Source organism: Bemisia tabaci, unplaced genomic scaffold (assembly GCF_918797505.1).
Source record: "Bemisia tabaci unplaced genomic scaffold, PGI_BMITA_v3".
In the NCBI taxonomy this organism is placed as follows: Eukaryota; Metazoa; Arthropoda; class Insecta; order Hemiptera; family Aleyrodidae; genus Bemisia; species Bemisia tabaci.
The window spans coordinates 161,570-188,071 of NW_027311753.1; the positions used below are offsets into that span (position 1 = coordinate 161,570).

The window sequence follows — 26,502 nt, forward strand, 5'->3', positions numbered from 1 at the left end:
TTTGGAAGAAAACATAAAATTATTCTTTATTATCCCTCAGAAAAAATAGACGTTTGAATTTCATCTTGACCTACAAATTGTCTTAGACTTTTAAAATAATACAGGAAGGTGCCTAAGGCCTTGTCTCCACGGGTCGTTTCACGGGATTTGTCCCAGGGAAAAATCCCACTTACGAAGTTGGGAAAAATATTGAGTTAATCAATATTTTTCCCAGTACCAAATTTGATCCTTGTACCCCTCGAAGGAACTGAGAGAGGAAGAAGAAGTGAAAACGAATTGTGCGATATTTTGTTGATGACTCCATTGTTCATGTTTGTTTCGTTAAAATAATGTGTCTAATTGTCAATTGAGTGCAATTATTATTTTGATCCCGGTTAAAAACTCGACTTTAACTAATTTATCTTCCCCCGCAAACTCGCAGGACTGTATGAGCCCCGTCCCGTGGAGACGGTAACTGGGAAAAATCCCCGAAGTTTCATTCCTGCGATTCGAACTTGGGACAAATCCCATGAAAACGTCCCGTGGAGACAAGGCCTAACTTAATACCAGTATCTCACTTGAAAAGAATTCACAGTTTAAACTTCCACAGCCGAATCGGTTGCAACTCGCACACATACAAATAAAGACCGTCTGGAGAAACAGCAGCATCATGAGGTTGGTGGAAAGCCTAGGAAAGGAAAATGAGTCATCAAGATTTATATTCCTCTAGTAATTGAAAATTTCTGAAATATAAGTGTAAAAAGCATTCAGCTCTAAAAATGAATGTTACTTAAATGAGACACGGAAAGTGCATCTTTAATTTCAGTTAAGTTCAGTTTTCAGTTTTCATTTATTACTTCCCGAGTTTTCACGCACCCCCACCCCCCCTCCCTAAAAAAAATGGCAAATAGCCGCTAGTATAAAATTTGAGCATTTTTGCAGTATCAGAATAGGTAGAAAGTCAGAACTCTGCGAGGAGCCTCCTGCACCAGGTGACAACTAAAATCCTGCGGATATTTCACTGAGGGTACTGATCTTTCAAATAATCCGAGAATTTACCTTAGAAGGGGCAGTTTTACCTTAAAAGTGTAGTGCGGTAAAGTTGCCTCTATATAGTAATTCTAAAAATACATACGGACTTTTCAAAATTTGAAATAGTTGACGGGTACCGATAGCCGCGGGTTCCTAAAAAAATTACATAGGTTTAAATAGGGGAAAATGGGCCAATCCACGTAAATGCGTGTAGCTAGTGGTCGTTAAAAATAGCTTTTTCGAATTTTTAATGGGAGAACCTGCAAAAGTTTCCTTTTAGTGTGTACAGAAAGACCAAAAAAAGAAAATAGAAAAAAAAAAAAAAATTTAATACCGTGCCGCACGGCCGTTGTATGTGGTAGGTAGGTACGCTTGCAAGTACGATTTCCGCAAATCGCGCTTTTTGGCGTTTCGAAGCGTCTCCGAAGGCATGATGGAATCCATCTAGACATCTGAAATTATGGTAATTAACTCAACTTTTTGCGTACTTTCACGTGGCGTTGACGGAATTTTTTTTAGAATTTTTCAAAGTACGATTTTTTTACCCTCAAAGTAAGGCAAAAACACGATATCTGGAAAATAATTATGTTAAGTCATATATTGGCTTTTTAAAAATTCACCCTCGTCTTTCAAAATTGGCTGCCATCTTGGATTTGGGGTACCCCTTTTGACCGGGGGACTTTTTTGACTTCATATCTGAAATCTACGACCGAAATTGCATAGGAATTGACACATCACATGGCACTGTATGCGTATTTTAAAAAAATCGAAATCCCAGAGGCCTTATAATGGCCGCCATTTTGCAATTTAGGCAATTGGGGGTGGGGGGTGTTATGGGATCGAACTGTGGTAAACTTTTGGTATGTTGTTCAAGAGGACCTGCTGACGACGTTTACAGAGGAAAAGTTTGTTAAGCAATTTGTTCCGAGTTTTAACTCTCTTTTTTTCGGATTTTCTCCTTGACTAAGCCCCTAAAAACCCGGAAGTCGTGAATTTAAAGATACGAATTTTGGGCAATATGCACGACAGTAGGCCTCAGTAGGCGATCAGTAGGCCTTCTAGTTGACATTTACGCAAAAATATTGCGGGTGGTACGTAGACCGCATTTAAAGTGTTTAAAACGTACTGTGTGAGGTGTCTTTCCGAGTGGTCGGCATTTTCGAAGGAAAACAAACATGAGTCCTTACTTGGGGGGGGGGGGGGGGCCTAAATTTCACACGACATTAAACAAACGAAAGTCAGTCGTCGACCCTCTAAACAGATGGTCATCATGCAACTAACAAGTACCTAAAGAGTGAAAATATGAATGCAGCTCAGACACTTCATCCGATTTCAAGCATATTTTCCAACGTGTTCTATGCACGCGCGATCACCTAGTTGCGGACCACCTGCGAACGCGTTGCAACCTGCAGCTTTTACAATGGACTCAGCATTCAGCTCAAAGTTTATGGCAAAATATATTAAGTGTTTCAAAAAGCAATTTCCAAGTCGCCCGGACTGATTATGAAACTTAATGAAGCCAAGATATGACTTACCATAATTATTTTCCAGATATCGTGTTTTTGCCCTACCACATACGCGTACCACATACAACGGCCGTGCGGCACGGTTAAATTTATTTTTTTTCGATTTTCTTTTTTAGGTCTTTCTGTACACACTAAAAGGAAACTTTTGCAGGGTTCTCCCATTAAAAATTCGAAACAGCTATTTTTAACGGCCACATTAGTGTGGCTATACATTGCGCCAAAATGTAGAAAAACGAAAGGGGTGTATGCAAAATCGCGGGGCCTCACAAACGGCTGTGCCGTGACCCTCCTCCGTCCACCCTTTGAGTTAAAAGTGTGATTTTCTTACTCAAAATAAGCCTGTGGATACATCTCTAGGAGAAAAGGGGTGTATGCAAAATCGACAAAAATTCCCCCCTCATGGATGTTGACCAATTTTCAGTATGTCATTCCTCACTGTGGGATACGCCTTTTCCCCAAATTTCAAGGCCTGAAATGAATTTCTTTTCGCGTAGCAGCGTTGCCAAGTCGAAAACCGTCGAGTTCCATATCTTTTGAACGAAAAGAGATATTGAGGTGCGGTTTGCGTTGAAATTCTCCAAAAATTGCGTTCTTTTGAAATATGTACTCAATTTGATCGTTTAGGTGATTTCAGATTGCAATGATGCCATTTTTCACACTTTTTTGAGGGTCAATTTTTTTTCAACCCTAGTACATCGTCAAATGCCGGATTCTCGATTCGAAAAAAAAAACTGTTCAATGTATTATTCGTACTTTTCCATTTCTTTTGATATATTATAGCTCCCAGGGAAACGATTGGTAACGGAGATATGAGCAATCTAAGTTTACGCTCCGCGCGCGCCGACTGGAATCCGAGCGCCGCTCGCCGCTCGGAGTCGTCTGAACACTCCCTTTCTTAAGCTTCACGAGGTCATTCCTATGTATTTTTTTGCGTACTTTCCATTTCTGGCCTTTGAAAAGGGCCTCCGATGAATTTTTAGGGGCCTCGCGGTCCATTGTTGCCATTTTTTCGCTCGTATTTAGGGTTTTTTCCCTATTTTACTCACAATTCTACTGAAAAACTTAATTTAAACGGAAAGCTGTGTGCGTTGAGGAAAAGAACGTTAAGAAAAAATAAAAATTCATGTATAAATTCTTCCTTCGTTGCCAAATTTTCGAGAATAATCGTACCACAGAGCCAAATATTTGAAAAATTGGATAAATTCCCACGCCATATGGTTTATGAAAGTGGGGTACTTTTAGCTTTCATATTGACGTACTTACGTAACAGATCTTACCTATCTTACCTATCTATACAACATATTAAAAAAACATAGTTGTATTTGGATTCCCACGATCTGAAAACTGTCCGGGATGTCACCTTTTGCGGCCTTTTCTTATGTGTAAGGTACATCTTTTGAATGTTTTTCGACCTTTAGTCATCTTCCGTAAGGGTGTATCGTTTGTATTTGTGCTGTAATTTTCATTTTTGAATAGAACGTGAAAAAGTACATCATTAACGTTCGTAGGAACTTACTCTTACGTTGCCAAATTTTCGAGAAAAATCGTCCTAAAGTGCCAAAAATTGGATTAATTATGACGAAGACATCTCTAGGAAAGTGAATTAGGTATGACTTCAACTTAATTTTACAATTATAATTATAAGTATGACTTAATGCTACGGGCCACTTCCGCAACATGAGAGGCTGCATGAGAAGAGTATCCCATAATTGAGGAGCATTCCGGAAAAGGGGCACATACCTAAGCGTATGTGCCCTTTATCGGAGAAGACAGAAATGGATTCCTCGCATCCTAATGTACCAATGTCCCGAGTTTCAGCTTAATTGATCAATTTTTGGAGCTACGATACCACGTTTTGTGAGGCTAACAATAAGTCAGGGGTCACAGACGTATTTCATCTATTTGCTTCTGGGTATAGTCACCGTTGGTTGAGGAGATAGCGCGCAGGCAGGCAGGGAGGTGATTGGTACTGATAAGGATCCCTCACTACAGATGCATCGCACTGATTCTGCTAATCAATGCTATAGCATCGGGTTGCAGGGATTGTAGGGATTATCTACGCGTTGCACCAGTCACACGTGAATTTTTGTAATCATTAATAATGATTTAATTTTTAATGGTCTCGTGTGAGATTGAATTTTTCGATTTTTTCGCGTGTTGCGCAGTCTTTTTCATTAATAATGATCGAAAATGATCCACCCGCGCGTTCTCAATCGAAATTATGATTTATTAATCAATCAGAATTATTTACTCTTGTTCAAAAACTGGTTAACGTCTCGAAAATTCAGCCTCAAAAGCCAAAACCCATGACCACCGGTCCATTTCCGTGAAAAGAGCACATAACAGAAAATTTTAAAAAAATTCTTCCCACAACACTGAAAGAAGTGAGAGTTTCACCAATGGTCGTTATTCGTTTTAGGGTGTATGAACGTTGATATGAGTGCCCCAGTTCCGATGTATGTCATCATCAGTGGCCAGAAAGTAAGAATGAAAACTTCAAATGTGTTTTTCTCACAACGCGTTTTTTCGGTATGTGCCCTTTTTCTGGAAGGCTCTTCAATTCTGCATGAAAGTCATTATTCATTTCCTAAAACCTTCTACGTTCTACAACATATGGTCTCGTAAAAAAAAGTTTCAAAGAACGTTAAAATGATATATTTTATAACGTTATTTCCAAAAATGTGAGTGTACATTGTACACGGTTATAGGTTGAATCAGGTCTGATGCGTGTAAAATTGAAAAAAAAACCCAAAAATTGGCCGAAATGGCGACAATGGATTGTAAGGTCCCTTAAAATTCATCACAAGCAATTTATACTGCTCAGAAAACGTGGTCTCGTAGCTCAATATATGACTCTTTGGTACGATTATTCTCGAAAATTTGGCAACGAAGGAAGAATTTATACATGAATTTTTATTTTTTCTTAACGTTCTTTTCCTCAACGCACACAGGTTTCCGTTTAAATTAAGTTTTTCAGTAGAATTGTGAGTAAAATAGGGAAAAAACCCTAAATACGAGCGAAAAATGGCAACAATGGACCGCGAGGCCCCTAAAAATTCATCGGAGGCCCTTTTCAAAGGCCAGAAATGGAAAGTACGCAAAAAAATACATAGGAATGACCTCGTGAAGCTTAAGAAAGGGAGTGTTCAGACGACTCCGAGCGGCGAGCGGCGCCCGGATTCCAGTCGGCGCGCGCGGAGCGTAAACTTAGATTGCTCATATCTCCGTTACCAATCGTTTCCCTGGGAGCTATAATATATCAAAAGAAATGGAAAAGTACGAATAATACATTGAACAGTTTTTTTTTTTTCGAATCGAGAATCCGGCATTTGACGATGTACTAGGGTTGAAAAAAAATTGACCCTCAAAAAAGTGTGAAAAATGGCATCATTGCAATCTGAAATCACCTAAACGATCAAATTGAGTACATATTTCAAAAGAACGCAATTTTTGGAGAATTTCAACGCAAACCGCACCTCAATATCTCTTTTCGTTCAAAAGATATGGAACTCGACGGTTTTCGACTTGGCAACGCTGCTACGCGAAAAGAAATTCATTTCAGGCCTTGAAATTTGGGGAAAAGGCGTATCCCACAGTGAGGAATGACATACTGAAAATTGGTCAACATCCATGAGGGGGGAATTTTTGTCGATTTTGCATACACCCCTTTTCTCCTAGAGATGTATCCACAGGCTTATTTTGAGTAAGAAAATCACACTTTTAACTCAAAGGGTGGACGGAGGAGGGTCACGGCACAGCCGTTTGTGAGGCCCCGCGTGCAACGAAATTGCGGCATTTTAAGAAACTCTAATCAAAATCAGAAGAGGTGTTTCGAAATCAAACAGGCAAATATGAATCACAATTTGTTAGGAAATAATATAAAATAGTACTTTTCAGCCCTTAGGAACCAGTTTTGACCATTGCACCGTTGCCAAAACCATCCGACCAATCCCAGATAGCACACGGATATTCATAGAATGTTCTATGGATATCCGAGAAAAAAAACGGATATCCATAGGATATTCAAGTGGCCACGGACGAGTGCTGGAGTGGCCAAACAGCCTAGGTTTGGCTAGGATATCCGCAGATACCCTATGGATGTTCTATGGATATATTCAATTTTCGATGATTCAGTAACCTTCACGACACAGGGTGTCGCAGGATTAAGTACGAATATTGAAGGAGTCGATTCTTTGGGTTAAAAAGAGACGTTTTTGTGGTCTAACTTTTCTTTTCCAAAAACGCTTTCCCCAGAGGCACTCCCACCCTCCTCGCGCCCACCCGCGCTCCATTCGGTTCTTTTCATCTCGAAAACGATGAGTCATAGCGAAAAAATGCTTAACACATTTCCGGAATATTTTTCAACGCTGAAGGTAGTGGTGCCGTCAAAAATCAATTAAGCCGACTGCACACACAGCAAGTGGGGACCTGCAAGTTCCTGCAAGTGGCATGGCACATCGGTGCCGCTGTGTTGAGTGTTGATCGTGCAAACTGCGCGGGCCGCGCAGCTTGCACGCTCACCGATGTAACCGATGAGCCACTTGCAGTCACTTGCTGGTCCCCACTTGCTGTGTGTGCAGTCGGCTTTATACTGTTACTAGAAACATTAATTTTGGCCACCTTTAGGTTCGATACCCCCCCCCCCCCTTAAAATGAGATTTCCTTTTTTGGAGGTCAAAAATGAAAAGAGTGCTAAAAATTACCCGTGGTTACCAATTTTCATTAATACTGGTTAATTAGGGGGCTACGTACCTCGGCCGCTACGCGGCCCAACTCCCTAAAAGCGCTCTGCGCCATCAAGGAGGGCCGCTTTCGGCCGTTTCTTCAACTTCTTATCAATGTCGGTTCTTTTTCCGTAAAAAATTACGATAAGTATGCTTCTTATAAGAAGAAACGATTTTGGTTTGTGTTACATGAAGAAAAAATTGGCCTCCGCCCAATTTATATGCGCGGCGCAAGCGCCGCGTACCGGCGCTTCGCGCCGGCATATAGGCATCATGGTGCGAGGATCGCACAAGACTTTCTCGCTTTTGCCGGCACTCCGCGCCGGCATAGACACTTTTACTGGAATATTTAGAAAAATATATGAAAAGTATTGACATTTTATTTCAATACAAATGAAATGTGCGGCGCGTTCAGGGCGTTATTCCTTCAATAGCTCCCGACAGTGTCCAGAAAGTGAACACAAGGATATTCCCTGTTTTTAATCCTTTTTCTTACAGAAAAGTTTTCTGGCCCTGAATTTTAAGCTTAGGTAAGGGGCTTTCTTATTTTTTAACGATGAACAATTGAACACAGTCACCCCATTCCAAGAGTGCAAGCTTGCGCCTCCGGGTTTAATAGATAGAGCGATCTACTTTTATACGAGGAAAACATATGGTGAATGGATATCAGACAGTTGAGCATCAAGCACTGTGACACTCCGCTTTGATCCTGTAAAAAGCCCTTTTAATTTTGAAAAGAGTCTCACATCAGATGTTGGTTCCCAGCGATGGATGATTCTTCCCGAGAGAGGCTCAATTGTGAACCCTTGCACAGGGAGATTAGGAGATGTTGGGCCGTTGATAGCATAGATCATGTCATCTAGAATAATTAAAAATAGAATCTGTCAGATTAGGACTGAAACAAAGGATTTCCAAAGAAAACAGGAGTGGGAGGGAAAAAACGTCCAAAACAAAGGTTTGATAAAGAAAATTCGAAAATCCGTTTGCAGGGAGAGAAGGAACCTAAAATTAAAATAAATTAGTTGAGGGGCTTGTAGGACAAGGCGTAAAAGTGCTGGTTTTGAAAAAAAAATAAGGCATTTGTTCAAATTCACAACTACAATGCAACTTTAAAGCATCAAAAAGTGAGTTAAACTTCCTTTCTGCCATGCTTTATGAAATGTTGAATCTTTATAACGTGTATTTCTTGAAATAAGCAAAAATTTCACTCATGTTCCTTGTCCTCCAAACCCCTCCATTGGTATAAACATGGTTTATAGTAGCATCTAAGAGGACAGACCGGAGTTGAGTGCAGCTCTTGTGCAAGAGCATCTAATTCAAAGACAATGAAGACGGAGCGCTCGTATCTAAAAGCACGGGGAAAAAGTGAAGCTAGGTTCGGCGCTGCGCACTTGTGTGAGTGTGTAAATGAGCGCGGGAATCCATGGCGGCAAACGGAAATTTGATTTGAACTTGTCCTCTTGATTTTTGCACATTTCTTCTTCGAAACGTATTTTAAATTCCTAAAACGAATATACTAAGAAAGTTCGGTCTGCGTCCTAACATAATACACCTACTTTTGCTCGGTAACAGGCAGTAATCTCAGATAAAGTTAGTTTTTCTTCTGCTCATGGTGGTTCTGCAGGTTCAAACAGGCCGTTACAGTTCTAGATCAACGTTACTCCCAAATGAAATTAATCGGTCGACGACGGACGGAAACTAACCTAGAGTTAAAAAAATATGAGTTTGTACCTGAATTTGGGCAAAAATCAACCTAAAATACTTTGTTTCCGCAATTTTATTTAGTTCCCGCCCTACATTTGAATTTCAAACTTGTCCCGATTTCGCCGCCAATCCTCTAGCCAATCGTAGAGGTGGTTGAAAAGAAGCTTCATTTTTTGCTTTTAGCCCTCCGTCTTTATGTCTTTGATCTAATTTCATTATCTTGCAATAATCCAGGAGAAATACGGAAAAGTAAAGAGGGAAACCCGGAGAAAATTTCGCACGAATTTTTTCCCACTGAAACCTCCTCACTAGGTCCTCCGGGACAATGTAGGTACAACACGTTTACCACGTTGTAACCCCAGAATCCCCTTTTAAATGCCGCAAATTCATTATAGCAGCCATTAAACGACTACCTCGGATTTGAGGGTTTTAACATCGATCCATTGCGTGATGTGAGGGCTTATTTCCCATGTAATTTTGACCCTACATTACAAATGTAAAGTGTAAAATGTCCTCGAGTCAAACTGAGTGGGCCAAACCCAAGATGGTGGTCAAAATTTAAGGGCAGGATTTGATTATGTTCGACAGAAAATTTTTTAATATTAACGTATATAGTCCAGTAGGTAAGCTAGGAATCTCAGTGTAATTTTGGCGAAGCAGTCTGGTGAGATGTTCGACATTTTACCAATAAAAAAAGACTGAAAGCCATGATGACACCCATCATATGTGTACATCATATGTTCATAGGGTGCACCTGTAGGTACACTTACAGGGCATACATACGATCCTGAATCGAAGAATCTGAAGTTGAGGGAGTAGAAAGCCCCTTTGCTAGCTAGTGCGAAGGTAGTTCCATATTCTCTGTAAATTTAAAATAACTAACTAATTATATAGATGATAGGTAACTTATTTTGCCGATGACGCGGCTAATACTTAAAATTAACTCTCCTATACAGGATTATCCAAAAGTCACCTACCACTCCTGCCCACATAGCACAGAATCTTATGTCAATACTGATACATATTGTTGGATGTTGACATGATATCACCAACACTAATGCAGTATGATATTAAGATTGTCGGTTAAAAGGTATACCGCGTCAGCATGAATATAACACTGATACCTTCAATATATCAAACAACAGTATTGAGTCAATGCTGACGAGGTAAAAAAAAAAAATAACACGAAAAGAAATTAACACGAAAAAATGAAAAAAAAAATAAAGGAAGAAAAAGAAGCCTAAGAAAACACGGTGTTAATCAAAGTTATGATGAAAGTCGAGCCGCGGACTGATGCTATGCATGCTGTAACAGCCTTAACAGGCGTGATTTTAACCCGAAACACCATCAGCTCCCTGTGGCTCAATGGCAGAATACTGGGCTAGGAATTCCGCGGTTCGGGTTCAAATCCACCCGAGGGCGTCCGGGTATCTTACGCTACTAAACTTCGCAGGACATCAAGTAAGTGGTTTATAATATTCAATACTTGTATACTTGTGTAATGCATGTTTCAAACGTAATACATGTGTAGTACTATGAAAATGACGGTCATGGTCTGAACTTTCATATCTACTTGACAGAGTGCGCTGAGTGTACAGACGTGTCAGTGTGAACGTAGTAACGCATACATATTGTCGGTGTCCTGCAGTGTTCTGATGACCTTGTCATAACCCTGATTTCCATATGAAATCAACCTTTTCGGCCAATAGTGTAACAATATTTTGACAGCTCCAAATCAGTAACTAATAAATACTGGCATAGTCTTGATATAATATTAAATCAGGATACATCAGCATTATATAAATACTGACACTACTGACGTGTCAGTACTATTGTAGTATTATATCAATATTCTGTGCTATGTGGGTGTAGGTAACTCTTTTCCTAATTGAGATAGAAACTTGAAACTTCGGCATTGTTCCTCGGTCTAATGTAGCAACGTTTTGGTCCCCCCAAAATTTTGGAGGGCAGCCCCCCTAAGGGGGACGGGGCTAACTTTTTTTTTTCAAATGGCAACCCCCCTTTTGTGATACCTTATTCGAAAGATAATAAAAAAAGAACATTTTTAGCGCAAACCGCAGGTCAAAAATGTTTATTTTTGACAAAATGGCGGCCGGTCAAAGTTCAAAATGGCGGAAATTTGGAATCTCCGTTTTTTATCGGCGGATTGGTCTGAAACTGAGAATCCTGAGGTTTTTTAGGACGAGGAAAACGACTCTGGCATAGTTTTCCAGAAAAGTCAGTTCTTTTCAAAATGGCGGCGGCTAAAATGGCGGCTTAGAGCGGGAAGTAGATATTTGGGCTGTTTATCGTTGGATTTGTATGAGACTTGGTATCCGAGGGTATTTCGGCACGAGAAGAACGAATCTTTTATTGGATTTTTGAAAATTTAAAAAAATTTAAAATGGCGGCGAAAAAATGACGGAAAATCCATATCACGGCTGTTTACCGATGGATTTGCACGAAAGTCGATACTTTGGTGGTTTTTGGCTCGAAAAAAATGAATCTTTTGTTAGATTTTTTAAATACTAAATACTTTAAAAATGGCGGCGGAAAAATCGGTTGCCCTCTCGAGATGTCGGCAGATCGCCGCCAAACACCATTTCATTTACCCTCAACAAATCTTGCATTCGCTTCGTCAAGGGCCACATTTCACTACCATAGAGAACGGTACTTTTCATAATTGCGTCATACATCCGGTGCTTGTTTGTCTTTGAAATCCTCTGATCCCAGAGCATCCCGTACAGCATCGCGATGGCTATTCTGTCCTTCATCATCGTGTTCTTAATAGCCTGATTCATCTTTCCATCCTGATGCAGCCCAACACCGAGATACTTCCCAAGTAGCAGAGGTTGCAACAAAATCGTTTGATTCTTGCAACTAATAGATTGATGCGCAGATTGCCTACTCTCTCCCTCGAAGGAGTTATCATTGTTGGAACTAGTTGCAGTTAAGTTGAAACATGTTTCAACTTCAAAGTATTGCTGGTTGCCTATCTTTAGATTTTAAACAACTTCGGTTCAGCAATTTTGCAATCTCAGCAGGTTGCAACTTTGTCTTCCGATCAGATCGCCGAAAATCGGCACTTATCGACCAAAAGTTGACCGAAAGTTGCAACTTTGTTGCAACTAATACCAACATTGTTTCAACTTGTTGCAACTTTTACATTGTGAAATGCTACTTGGGAAGTAATTTTCTCTCCTCGAGTACGACAAAGAAAATGAACAGCTTTTTGTTCGAATCGAAAATCCGGCATTCGACGATGTACTGGAGTTGAAAAAAATTGGCCCATAAGAAAGTGTGAAAAATGGCATCATTGCAATATTAAATTACCTTAACGATCAAATTGAATGCACATTTCAAAAAAACTCAATTTTTTAAGAATTTTAGCGCAAACTGCGCCTCAATATTTTTTTCGGCCTGAATTTCAGGCCTTGAAATTTTGGAGAAAGGCGTTTCCTATAGTAAGGAATAACATACCTATTGAAAATTGGTCAAAATATTACACGAATTTTGCCGATTTTGCACAGTGTTGAGTCAAGTTTGACTTAACGCAAAAATGGAGAAATTGCAAGCCAATTTTTCATTGTTTCATCGGAAAAGCGCCTAAAGAGCGGACTTAGCAGTATTTTTTATAATTTTTTTCGGCTAATAGTATAGGAAATAGTATAAAAACAGATTTAAAAGTGAGAAAATGCGCCGCCTACCCAAGTAGCATTTTTCAATGTAAAAGTTGCAACAAGTTGAAACAATGTTGGTATTAGTTGCAACAAAGTTTCAACTTTCGGTCAACTTTTGGTCGATAAGTGCCGATTTTCGGCGATCTGATCGGAAGACAAAGCTGCAACCTTCTGAGATTGCAAAATTGCTGAACCGAAGTTGTTTAAAATCTAAAGATAGGCATACCAGCAATACTTTGAAGTTGAAACATGTCTCAACTTAATTGCAACTAGTTCCAACAATGATAGCTCCTTCGGGGGAGAGAGTAGGCAATCTGCACATCAATCCATTAGTTGCAAGAATCAAACGATTTTGTTGCAAGTTGTCGCAACCTCTGCTACTTGGGTAGTGACATCATCTTGCGGCATTTTCCATTGAAACGCATGTATTTTAGCAGATTAGATAAATTTTGTCATACCTCCACCAATAATTATTCAATTTATGAACCAAGGGTATCCTCGTGTTCAGCTCACTTGGTAGCGTCCATTCAAACACAATGTTAGCAATATGAGTATACTATACCAGATAAGCGTGAGAATTAAAGTCGTTAGTGATTAGGGGACGTTACCTAATTCCTGGACATATTGCTATGTAAGAAAATGCAAAAATCGAGATTTTGGACTTTCTGTTTCAGTCTAATTGATGTAGGTAGACTCTAGAAAAGATGAAGTTTTGGCTCAGATTCTAATAATCAAATGGCCATGATAACTTCACAAGATTTAACCTGTGCTCAAACATCCCATTTTATGACTGATTCAATAATAATCAAAATGAAGAAACGTAGTGATAAGACCTTGACCTGAATTTGCAACAGCAAAAACTCGACCCAAATCTGCTTGCTGAATGCTGTGTTGTGTCCGCACAACAGAATGATCCATTTCTGGGTTTACACAAACTATCCGCATATTTTCGCGATCAGCGATGCACAAAAGGTTTTGCTTCTCAAGCAAAGTTATACTGTGCGGGACTTTCAGGCTAACGAACTCTGTAAACAAAACGAACAAAAAATTATCTATTTAACACAATGCACCATTGCACCTATGCAAACAAATTGAAAGAAGTCAAAAAGGATTAGGTAAAGCAGAATATTTGTAATGAAGTATTTTTGGAGACGAGAGGTTTCAATAAACGTTCTTATCGTTTGAACCTTAGTGGCAGAAGCATGAATTGAAGTATCAATCAAGGTATGCATAAAACATCTAAAAGAAAATCTGTTCAAAGGAGATGTAAAATATCTAATAAATGGTAATAAATTTCTATCAATATATCCTAATACTAATTGTTTTAATTTTTAGACATCATCTACATATCATACTTAAGTATGATACTTATCGGTAGATGTTAATATCGTATCCTTCTTTAAAAATTATCTATGCCTGGATGAAGCTTTAGGCCATAGTAGCAACTACCTATATGACAGGCCAGAAATCATCTCTTTTGTTGAGTGCGTGGTGCGTCAATAAGTTTATTTCACCGATTTAATTCATGAAATGCATCTGAACACACCATGATCTAAGGTGCAGCGAGAATCCTTTACTTAGAGGCTGACTTCTGCGTCTTGGAACCCCGCTTTACTGCAATAAATCCAAAGTTTAAATCTAAATCTATGTTTAACAGTTTAAAATAAGCAATACCTACCTCCACAGAAAATTGTCATAAGGTGGGGACAAAATTATTAATTAATGTGTGATTCTTATCACAATTGTAGGTAATAAGTTCAAAAATTCGTCAAAGGACGTGGTTAAAGTTTTGTGACGATGATAGCATCGTAAGAGGCAACAGATAAGTTACTTTTGTGAAGATGATAACATCATAAGAGGCAACAGATAAGTTACTGAAAATCAGTGTTCTCTGTCTTTGCCATTCGTCGTGAATAAAATTAATACAACTCTCTTCCCTCTCCCTCCCCCACCCTACCCGCAGAGATAGTCTCAGTTTCACATTTTTTTAAAAAAAAAGAAAGTAGGTACCGACTTTATAGCTACATTAGATTGTAAATTGATTTATCAATCAACATGGAAAATACAAACCTTCATTTTGGGGAAAGACTCGTTCTAGATCACCGAAATGATTGAATTTGAGTATTCGAGAATTGCAATAACCATCTGCGATGAAAATGTGTCCATCTGAAGCTACTGCTACCGATGTTGGCTTACAAAGGTGACCAAAATCTGAGCCAGGCTTGAATCGCTTCCCGATAGTTAGCAGAGGACGTCTGGCGCCAAGGGAAAACTGCAGTAAAAAACAATTAATGTATACTTACTGGATGTCTCGGACCACCCGTGTCAGGATTTTTTTTTTCCGTTCTTCCAGGTCGGATGAATTTGAAGACTGCAGGGTCGAATAGAGGATCATGCCCAAGGCAGCCGAATTTCACGGCCCCGAAGCCTCTACCGCCCCTTCACAATTTTGGAACGATTCTATCAAATTCAGAAATTGCGGAAAATTGTATCCCAAATCGATACCATGAAGTTCAAACGGCTCACTCCTGTTCGAAGTATCGACCCCTTCGAGGTGCGGGCCCATACCTTCCCAAAATTCACAATCGGTAAATTGACTTAGAGGCTCGTGAAAAAAACGTCCCGGGTGATAGACCACCTGGAATCCGAATATTTGACTTTTCCGAAGGCCCCCCAAACATTTTCTGAGTTTAATCTTTTGCATAATTGCGTCAGCTGGTGCATTATATTCTCTTTTTTTATAATCACATTTAATCGATCAATGTTAGATTAGCTCCTCTTGTCCCGGAATAAGTTATGCCCCCCTCCTCCCGCTGATGTAAGGCCGTTGCGTAAATTTTAAGCGCCTGGCGCAAGAATGCAGTCTGCCCCCCTCCGAGACTTGGTGGTAGGGTAAAAAATCCTATATTTTTCTGCAATAGTTTAAATTTCATACCAGTTCCAGTGTTGAAACTTCTTTGTAGGGGGTGGGGTTGTTTCAGGGGATGAACACGCCCCCCCCCCCCCTCTATGTCTTACTTTGTTATCAGAGTTCATGGACTGCCTTCTTTTCATTACAATGTGCATTCTATCCCACATAGCACAGAATCTTATGTCAATACTGATACATATTGTTGGATGTTGACATGATATCACCAACACTAATGCAGTATGATATTAAGATTGTCGGTTAAAAGGTATACCGCGTCAGCATGAATATAACACTAATACCTTCAATATATCAAACAACAGTATTGAGTCAATGCTGACGAGGTAAAACAAAAATAACACGAAAAGAAATTAACACGAAAAATTGAAAAAAAAAATATAGGAGGAAAAAGAAGCCTAAGAAAACACGGTGTTAATCAAAGTTATGATGAAAGTCGAGCCGCGCACTGATGCTATGCATGCTGTAACAGCCTTGACAGGCGTGATTTTAACCCGAAATACCATCAGTTCCCTGTGGCTCAATGGCAGAGTACTGGGCTAGGAATTCCGCGGTTCGGGTTCAAATCCACCCGAGGGCGTCCGGGTATTTTACGCTATACTAAACGTCGCAGGACATCAAGTAAGTGGTTTATAATATTCAATACTTGTATACTTGTGTAATTCATGTTTCAAATGTAATACATGTGTAGTACTATGAAAATGACAGTCATGGTCTGAACTTTCATATCTACTTGACAGAGTGCGCTGAGTGTACAGACGTGTCAGTGTGAACGTAGTAACGCATACATATTGTCGGTGTCCTGCAGTGTTCTGATGACCTTGTCATAACCCTGATTTCCATATGAAATCAACCTTTTCGGCCAATAGTGTAACAATATTTTGACAGCTCCAAATCAGTAACTAATAAATACTGGCATAGTCTTGATATAATATTAAATCAGGATACATCAGCATTATATAAATAATGACACTACTGACGTGTCAGTACTATTGTAGTATTATATCAATATTCTGTGCTATGTGGGATACATAAAAAATGGGGTGCGTTGCAGGGGTCGAGACTTTGGAAATTGAAAAAAAAGTTATTTGTTGCAACAGCTCTTTGCCTCCCCCCTTTCACACACCCCCACCTTCCAAGTGTCTGGATACGCCTATCGTAAAAATTTAAAAAAATTTCTTCTGCTGATCTATTTCAAAGTCTTTAATAAATGATTTCTGTTAGTTTTGAAGATTAGTTGTATTAAAAGATTAGTGTGATTAATTTATTTATATCTGAAATGAAACATCCCAAGTAGCAGTGATCGCGATAAATTGCGATTTAATCGGAGAATGTATCGCGATTTTATCGACGTCGCGATTCATCGCAATATTATCGGGAGAAAAATCGCGATAAATTGCAATAAATTCGCGATTTTATCGAACGCGATTTCATAGAGATAAAATTGCAATAAATTGCAATTTTTCATCAACGCCCACGACCGCAAGAATGACGCTTATGAAAGATGTTTCTATGCCGCCGCCGCCGTTTTTACCGAGGTCCGTTGGTAACTTTACCATCTCATTTTTTTTATCAATTATTGGTAATGTTACAAAGACAGACTGGTAAGCTTACCTAAAAACCGGTATTTTTACTGATTTTTTCAGGTAAGAATACCACTTTTATTGGTAATCAATTCTCGGTAACTTTACCATTTTATTTCTGTAATTCTACCACAGCAGTCGATAAAAAATATGGCGTTTTTACCAAGGTCCATCGGTAACTTTGCCATCTTACTACTACTGGTAATTTTACAGAGACAGAATGATGAGATTACTAATAGAACCTTATTTTACCAACCGTATTTCAAGGTATGAAATAAAATACAGAGGAGGGAAAATAAAAAAATTCCAATGAAAACTCGGTGTCAGTCTACGCAATGACAAAAGTTGTAATGTTGCGAAGCGCCGATCCACCTAAGAGGCTTCAATTCGCACTCGTCAGTCATGTAGGGGTCATGGCCTAGTGGCAAAAGGCTGGCCTTTCACCGTGGCGATTGGGTTTCGAATCCCCGCGGAGGGTCCGGGGATTTTACGCTCGTCTTCGTCAAAGGACCTGACGGCTGAACCTAACGGCAATCGGCTAACAGCGTTACCTAATTCCTTTTTTTGGGCGATTTTATCGGTGATAAAATCGCTAGGATCATCAACATCTGAGCAATTATCCTCGATGTTATCGCAATAAAATCGCAATTTCTTCAGGCCGATAAAATCGCAATAAAATCGCGAAAAGATCGAGGATAATCGCTCAGATGTTGATGATCCTAGCGATTTTATCGGCGATAAAATCGCGATTTTTCCGTTGAAAAATGCTCCTTGGGTGGTGCGAAATCAAAGAAAAATGAGTGAGAAAACTCACTTTGAAAACTTGGTGTAAAGCTACGTCTGTGAGCCATATGTTTCCTTCAAAATCCACGTGAATGCCATGTGGAAGAAAGAAGATGCCACCTCCCCAGCTAGATAAAATGTTACCAGTCTCAGCATCTAAAGTGATAACTGTGTCAACTCTTATTGGTTCTTCAGTGCCTTCTTGGAAGTAATTTGATTCATTAAAGGACCTGAAAAAAGCGTTTAAATAAGGAATTAAGGGAAACTTTTCTGCAAAAATTACAGCATCTGGGATTCCGGGTTGATTACCTACAGTGAAGTAGAATTAGGTATTCGATACAGCCCTAAGAGTGAAAATTCCACAAAAATACATAAATTAAGGTGATTCGACGGTAGCCATTTTTTGTGTCAGAGTGACGTGCGATATATCGCTTCAATTCATTCCATAGTTTCAGCTACTTGTCATTTTTTTTGAATTTTAAGTTCGCACTTCTGTTGTCATTCATGAGACTAAAGAATTCATGTGCCAAATTTGACAAAGAAATTCAACGTATTAAAGGCAGGGTTTTCTTTAGAGGAAAAATTTCGCATTTGAGTGCAGTTTCGATATCAATATCGAATGCGATATTTTTCCTCTGAAAAAACCTGCCTTTATTAAGATTAATTTCTTTGTCAAATTTGGTACCTGCATGAATTCTTCAGTCTGATCACAACAGAAGTGCGATTTCCAAATTCGGAAAAAATGAAAAGTAGCTGAAATTATGGAACGAATTGATGCGATCTATTGCACGTCGCTCTGACGCAAAAAATGGCAACCGTCGAATCACCTTAAGATGGGTATACGGAAAAAATACGTATCCAAACATGTTTAAAATACGTACTAAATACTGAAAAAATCGTGTAAAATATAAGTAATATCCGAATACCGTACCTACAGGTAAACTTGTTCATTTTTTTTGTTTTGTGTTATGTATCAGATACATTTCTAGATAAGTATTTAATCTGTATCTAAAACTACCACATTTAAAATGTACTGCAGCTTGAGAGGAAATATATTTCCATTCACTGCCAGATGACTTTCAATCAAAGATATAGAGACTGTTTATTGGTATAGTGCAGTGGCTAATTACCAAAAAAGGGCAAATCGTGGCAAATCGTGATACAGTTTAGCGGTTTCCAGGGGTCAAACTAGATGACATTTTAAGAGTTTTGAGTCGACGAGGCATTTCAAATCTAGTGGCAGATCCAAGATGGCGGCCATTCAAAATGGCGTCCGGGCGCGTACTTTGAGCCGCTATAGATCGAGATCCACTGAACCGATTTAATTTTTCTTTTTTTTTTGTTTAAAATGTAATTTACAGGTGAATATAACAAAATCACAAAAAATTTTGATTTTGACAATATACAGGGTGTTTTTTTCCACAAAAACCGGTTTTTGTGCATTGAAAAAAAAGCTTTTAACCCATATAACTTTTAAAATTGCATTATTAATGCCACTTTAAATATGCTTTATGTTAAAGAACGTGTTTTAAGCTTTCCAACGATATATTACATGATGGGTCTATAATTTAAGGTTTTCGCACCACTGCGATCCGCGCGATGGCGGCACAGCGCCGGCCTGCAGAAATTAATCCAGGGGCATATGTTGAAAAGAAGCCTCCCGTGGAATAGTGAATGGAGTAAGTGTGGAAAATGGCCTAATCTCTTCTTTTCGATGTGTAGAAAAATAATTTTGATGTTGTCAAGCTCAATTTTGCGTCCAACCCCTCCAATTCAAGATGGCGGCCAAAATGGGGGCTCGGGGGTTGAAGATGTTGGAATTTGTTTTTGATGTCGTGTAAGGGGTCTATCACTATGTAACTTTGGTCGTAGAGTCCGAATTTGAGGTCCAAAATTGTCTCCGGCTCAAATGGATGTCCAAACTCCAATACGGCCTCCAAAATTTCCACGATAGGGTCAAATCTCCGAGAGTTGCGTAAAATTGCCGAGTAGGATATCTTTCATAGAGTTTTCTGGGTCGTAAATTTCACCAATGAGGTCAGAATTAGAGTCACTTTATACCCAGAGTTAAGACAACTCACTTTTGGTTGGGCCAGGGTTGGGCTGAAAGTGGCCAAAAAAAAATCCAAATCTGATTGGTTCTCGTTCACGGAGGCCGAAACGAGTGCACCAAGATGGCGGTACCTCGAATGTGAACAAGAATAATGAAAATCTTACCTAATTGTGGTTTATCAAGAGTAAATTGTTATTTCCATCGGTCCAAAATGAAAATAGAATAAGAAATTATTCACAAACCAATCTCATTTTCTTTTTAATTGATCAATTTGTTGATGTTGTTGTTTTTGTGTGACAGACATCGCAGGATTCCTGATCCTTATCCCTCAATATCGTTCGTTTGGGTGCACTCGTTTCGGCCTCCATGGCCAGCCAAGGCCGGCTGCCAGTCAGCTGATAATCGAGTTGTCTTAACTCTGGGTATAAAGGGACTCTAGTCAGAATTTCACTACAGGTTTATTGAAGCCCAAAAATTTCAAAATGGCGGCCAACATGGCTGCCGTTGCTGAGTGAAATATTTTGTTGAGACTCGTATCCTCGAGTGAGATGTCCCTGCATGGGTTTTTTTCGGTCGTAAATTTCACAAATGAGGTCCAAATACCGAAACAGGCCCATAGAAGTTCTCTAAGAACCAAATTGGTGGCCAACATGGCTGCCGCTCAGATAGTGAGAACGGTAGAGAAGTTACCTTTCTGTCATTGAGGGATTGGCTGATGGTGGAATTTTTGGTTTCGATTTATCGTATATCTCGGCTTACTTTCTGATTTTAAAATAAAAAAATGTTAAAATCGTGGTGAGAATCCCGCTCTCCAAAGTTGGAATCCCCCTTTGTCCGCTGAACTCCCAAGGGTGACCGTTGTATTCAGGATATTGTATTTTGTCCTTCAATCGAGAAAAGTATCTTCTTGGGAAAAATCAGGTTACACGTTCTTGAACATGTTCTAGATGTACTACAGACAGCTATCGCTACCACTCCGATGTACTAGATGACTACATACGGAATCAGCGGAGTACATGACATGCACGAAAATTCATCATTGTATGCATGGTAACTTCTCTACCGTTCTCACTATCTGAGCGGCAGCCATGTTGGCCACCATTTTGAAATTTTTGGGCTTCAATAAACCTGTAGTAAAATCCTGACCTCATCGGTGAAATTTACGACCCAGAAAACTCTATGAAAGATATCCTACTCGGCAATTTTACGCAACTCTCGGAGATTTGACCCTATCGTGGAAATTTTGGAGGCCGTATTGGAGTTTGGACATCCATTTGAGCCGGAGACAATTTTGGACCTCAAATTCGGACTCTACGACCAAAGTTACATAGTGATAGACCCCTTACACGACATCAAAAACAAATTCCAACATCTTCAACCCCCGAGCCCCCATTTTGGCCGCCATCTTGAATTGGAGGGGTTGGACGCAAAATTGAGCTTGACAACATCAAAATTATTTTTCTACACATCGAAAAGAAGAGATTAGGCCATTTTCCACACTTACTCCATTCACTATTCCACGGGAGGCTTCTTTTCAACATATGCCCCTGGATTAATTTCTGCAGGCCGGCGCTGTGCCGCCATCGCGCGGATCGCAGTGGTGCGAAAACCTTAAATTATAGACCCATCATGTAATATATCGTTTGAAAGCTTAAAACACGTTCTTTAACATAAAGCATATTTAAAGTGGCATTAATAATGCAATTTTAAAAGTTATATGGGTTAAAAGCTTTTTTTTCAATGCACAAAAACCGGTTTTTGTGGAAAAAAACACCCTGTATATTGTCAAAATCAAAATTTTTTGTGATTTTGTTATATTCACCTGTAAATTACATTTTAAACAAAAAAAAAGAAAAATTAAATCGGTTCAGTGGATCTCGATCTATAGCGGCTCAAAGTACGCGCCCGGACGCCATTTTGAATGGCCGCCATCTTGGATCTGCCACTAGATTTGAAATGCCTCGTCGACTCAAAACTCTTAAAATGTCATCTAGTTTGACCCCTGAAAACCGCTAAACTGTATCACGATTTGCCACTAAGTTGCAACTAGCCACCGCACTATAGTGGCCTACGGAAAAGTAACACACGTGGAGTGGTCGTTCGATAGGCGGACGGAAAGTGGAACTGTCTAATTTCTATTCTGATCATAACCCCTATTACAGAGGATAATACAGGCATTTTTACAATAAATGATTTAGCGTTGAAATTTTTACCGTAAACGCACTTGAGAAATGGCTCATATCTGGACACAGATTTTCAAACAGTTGGTTCTGAATTTCATTTAAGGTGAATCTTCAGCTGTATACCTAGTTCCGGAAAAATCCACCACGTCGCGCTGCGAAAATCCGGCTCCGAAATCAGTGATTATTTAAAAATCACAATAGATATTTTTAAGTCTAGGACTCATCTCTATACAATAAGCTCCGAGACCTCCTAATTTTGCATAACTGGTAACGCTTAGTTCCACCGGGCCGATTTTCATGATTTTTGAAAATTACGTTACTAATCCGCCAATATCTCGCCTACTCGCGGGCGAATTTCGCTGAAATTTCGTATACAACTCAGAAATATGTTCTAGGAAAGGTATTTAGTCATTTCCGACGAGACCAAGTCGGGGAAAATGTTTCCGGCCCCAAGGTAAGCTGAAAACTCTGAATATTCCATCCAGAACCGGCATTTTATGGCCCATTGTTGCCAATTTTCGGGCCTCTTCAATTTTTGCACGCATGTGAGGGTGTCTTGGTTGGTACTAACCAATCATCTGATGTATTTTCAAAGATGTTCGCTTGAAAAACTATCAATTCCGAGCTATTTTAGTTTATTTATGGAAATTTGGGTGAAAGGACTTAAATTTGAGAAATTTTAACGGCCAAATTCGGAATTTACTACCGAAATTATATAGGAATCGAGATGTATCTCGATGTATTTCGCGGAGAAAGAAACCCTCTGGCTCATAGTTTCTTCACAAGTGTTCTGCTTTGCCGCCATTTTGAACTTTGTGGACCCCCATGATGGCGGGAAATGGGAACACAATTTTTTTTGGCTATAGGGCATCTCAGTATACCTATCCAAGAGTCACCATGCCAATTTTCAAGCAGAAGTATCAATTAATAAGAAAGTTATGGATTTTTGTCCGCCAAAACCTCATTCTTGTCAATAGTGTGACGTCACGCGACAGGATTGAACCTGTTCGGCGCGGTGCGCGTAAACAACCACGTATACCCAATGCATTATTATAGGGAGAAACAACTTTTCCATGTCGCGGGCGTCCTAAGCAGCGGAATAATTTTGATCAACTCCTCAGGACAATCGCTAAGCGTGCACCAAGTTTAAAGGAAATCGCTTCAGCCAATTTTTCTCTGGGGGGGGGGGGGGGGATAATCCAGAGTGAGTGGTAACAGCAGCTTTATATAGAGTAATACCCATCTTACAATTAGTAAAAGTGGAGTTTAAATGTCGCAGCTTACCCTGAGTCCCATATCTTAGGACCTCTGTGAAAAATCACCGGTTGTCCTGCAGGGTTCACTGAAATTCCAGAGATTTGTCCAAGATGTTGAATGGATCGTATTGGCCAGTTTCCAACTTCAGTGATGGAACTCACTCCGAAGGATTCCTAAAATTGGAAGAAAGAAAGGATTTAAGGTATCACCATATATCTGCACAACTCCCGATTCAACAGTGTTGGTGCTGAAAATGAATGTTCTTAAAAGACTTTAAGAAGCCGAAAAGAGGGATTTCTTGAGGTCAAAAATGGTGTAGGGCTTAGCTATAGGGTAGGTGGTGGTAAGGTAAGAGTACGCACGGTGTAAAAGTGCGCACCGCACTTTTTTCGCGCGCTTATTGTTTGAATTTATGATGGCACTGGGTGTTGGTTGTTGGCAACATTGAGTTTTACCTCTTGACGAAGTTTTGTTAGAAGCAGATGTGTTTGACGTAAATATGAGGCAAATTCACTTTTCATGCGAAAAAGATCGATTTTTTTAGTATTTGTATTGTCTGTTGTGAGTAGAATAGTTGATGGAAAAAATCGGACAGGCACCATATCAAAGAGGTATAGTGTTGGCTTTAATAATCCGTAGTTGTTTCCACACCTTGGGCCTCGGGCCCCAAGTTTTATTTTATGTTGTCCAATGTTTACAAATGGGGCAAGAGTACGCAGCCAGAATGGGGCAAAAGTACGCGCCCAAAAGTGGAGCGTGGTGGTGGGGGGAGGTGTAAAGGAACTTCAACGTAGAAGATGTAGGCTACAGAGTTGCTAAAAGAAATTTCATCGAATGAAATTTCTTTCGACCGACAAAATGTCAAAAATGCTTATTTTTTCTAACAGAATTTGTTTTTATTTTCAAAGAGAATAATATTCGTCAATTAGACCAGTTGGAGCGCGGTCTTCTCTCAGCTCTTCTCTTCTGGTCTTCTCTTACTTTTTCTTTCTCTTCTGGCAGTTCTGGTTCATCATGGGGAGGGGGACCGGGGACCCTAACCTCAAATTTCAAACTGTTAATTTCTGAAAAAATCAGAGACAAATGAAAAAATCATTTAAATTGTTTCAAAGATAGTTCAAGATCCCTCCCTTTTGTACCAAAAAAGAACGATATACTATAAGAGGGTACTAGGATTCTTTATAGTCAAGAAATTTGTTTTGCTCGAAATATGAAAGCTAACGTCTTACTTTATCCGTTAAATTTATTTTGGTGTTCAACCGGTACGGCTGTGTGTTTAACCAAGATTTGAGAAAAAAATTCAAAATTATGTTTTTGCTGTTTTATTCAACTTTCTGGGCATTTCTAAAGTTCCCTTTCACAGTTTACCACGTTCCTATAAATGAACTTAAGGAGATTCATAAGTTTCAAGGGTTTAATCCTGATTTCTGCGTGTTAAATGAAATTTCACGAAATTTCATGAAATTTCATGAAATTTCATTATGAAATTTCTTTTTATAATCTTTCATGAAATTTCTTAACTCTGTGTAGGCAACTCAGTATCTTAATAGATCGTATTCGATACATCAAACGGGTGAGATTGTATCGACATCGATTGGTTCAAAACATAAACATAGCCTCAAAAGTAAATTCAGATATCTGAGAGAACGGATCTTTTGAAACAGATTTTTTATTCTTTTGAGTACCAAATGCCAATGCAAAGTGAAATTGTCAGGAAATTTCTCATTTTCAGCTTTTCCAATTAAAATCCTTACAGTTTGGTTTGAGGTTATGTTCTATTGTTTTGAACCAAACGATACATCGAACCGTTATCGAATACGGTCTATACATTTTTATGTTCCTTTGTTCAATTTGAGCATTTAAACTTTGTTCTTTTCCTATTTAAAAAAATATTGACTTCGAAAATTATTTGGGAGCTTGTAATGACTGAATTATTTATTTTTTTCCACAGTAAAAGTGGTTAGGCACTACTGAAACTCTCAGAGACCAGTTTTAGTCGTTTTCCGGGATGTAACAGCAATTTGGAGCCCGGAAGATGTTTTTAAAAAAAAATTCACCTGCGTACTTTTGCCCCATTAAATGAGGCAAAAGTAAGTATTTTCAAATTTTTTTAAAAAATTCGTCACGGCCATAGATTTGATTTCTCAATTCGGACAACGCAGCAAGGGCACTTGTGCGCGAGGGCTTGCAGTAGGTGCCTGACCACTTTTTCCGCCTTGAAAGTCGATTCGGTCGTGGAAATACAGGAAAAACCAAAAAATGCGTACTCTTACCCCCACCTACCCTACGGCCCTCTAAAGCCCCAAAATTTCAAGGGGGGGGGGGTCGTGGCCCCCATAATTTTGGGTCAATAGGGATTATGTACCACATCATTTAAAAGGTATTGACCTCTTCTCCCAGGAGAATTTTAGATTTTGAAAATCGAATAATTTTAATGCCTACAGTGTCAAATTGAAATTTGCCCTAAAAATGCCCTGTAACTCCAAAAATGGGGGCTTAGGGAAAAAATGCATAGAACAAAAAGTTCTTATTTTTTGCCCTAGAATTTAAATCCGTAGTCAAAACATACCCTTCCCATTTGAAATTTGCGGGAAACAGGGGGCACCCCGCCCCATAAGGATTAAGCATAGGTTAGGGGTTGATTTATCGCGGAAAGTTATCGTCCCGAAGCTCAATTTTCGGTCGTTTCTGGGAAAAAGATAGTGGACAAGTGCTCTAGAGCATCCGGTAGGTACATATTGGAATAAAGCTATTAAACTGAGAATTGAAGTAAACATTGTAAGATGAACACACTCAGAACCTAGCGTGCAGCTTGATATTGTCTACTAATGTCGAGACAGAAAATTCGGATGAACCTGGGCTTAACGCAGGGTGCGTACCTGTGTGTCTGGAAGATCCGGGCCTCGGCCGAGGAGGTACTTAAGGCTTGAATAAAATGAGTCGCGAACCCGCGAGGATTCAGTAGGCACGGTGCAGAGAAGATAACTTAGATAGATGAGCCACGTGCTGTGTACACCCATGTTCGTGGCGGAACTAAGTCAGCTGCACTTCGTTCCTCAGGGGACTGGTTCC

The 26,502-nt window shown here is 39.4% G+C and overlaps 1 protein-coding gene across 2 annotated transcripts; it reads right to left on the minus strand.

Annotated features, from left to right (window-relative positions):
* On the minus strand, nt 1-26,502 carry LOC109036031 (peptidyl-alpha-hydroxyglycine alpha-amidating lyase 2). Of its 2 annotated transcripts, none has more exons than XM_019049938.2 (7): nt 26,310-26,502; nt 23,458-23,603; nt 17,969-18,167; nt 14,716-14,917; nt 13,485-13,670; nt 8,008-8,120; nt 1-667 (listed from the first exon to the last, which is right to left on the minus strand). In XM_019049938.2, the coding sequence occupies exons 1-7, from the start codon at nt 26,448-26,450 to the stop codon at nt 569-571; spliced, it is 1,086 nt and encodes a 361-aa protein (XP_018905483.2). In that variant the 5' UTR covers nt 26,451-26,502; the 3' UTR covers nt 1-568. The 2 variants fall into 2 exon arrangements, with proteins under 2 accessions (XP_018905483.2, XP_018905482.2); XM_019049937.2 differs by having other exon boundaries at nt 13,479-13,670.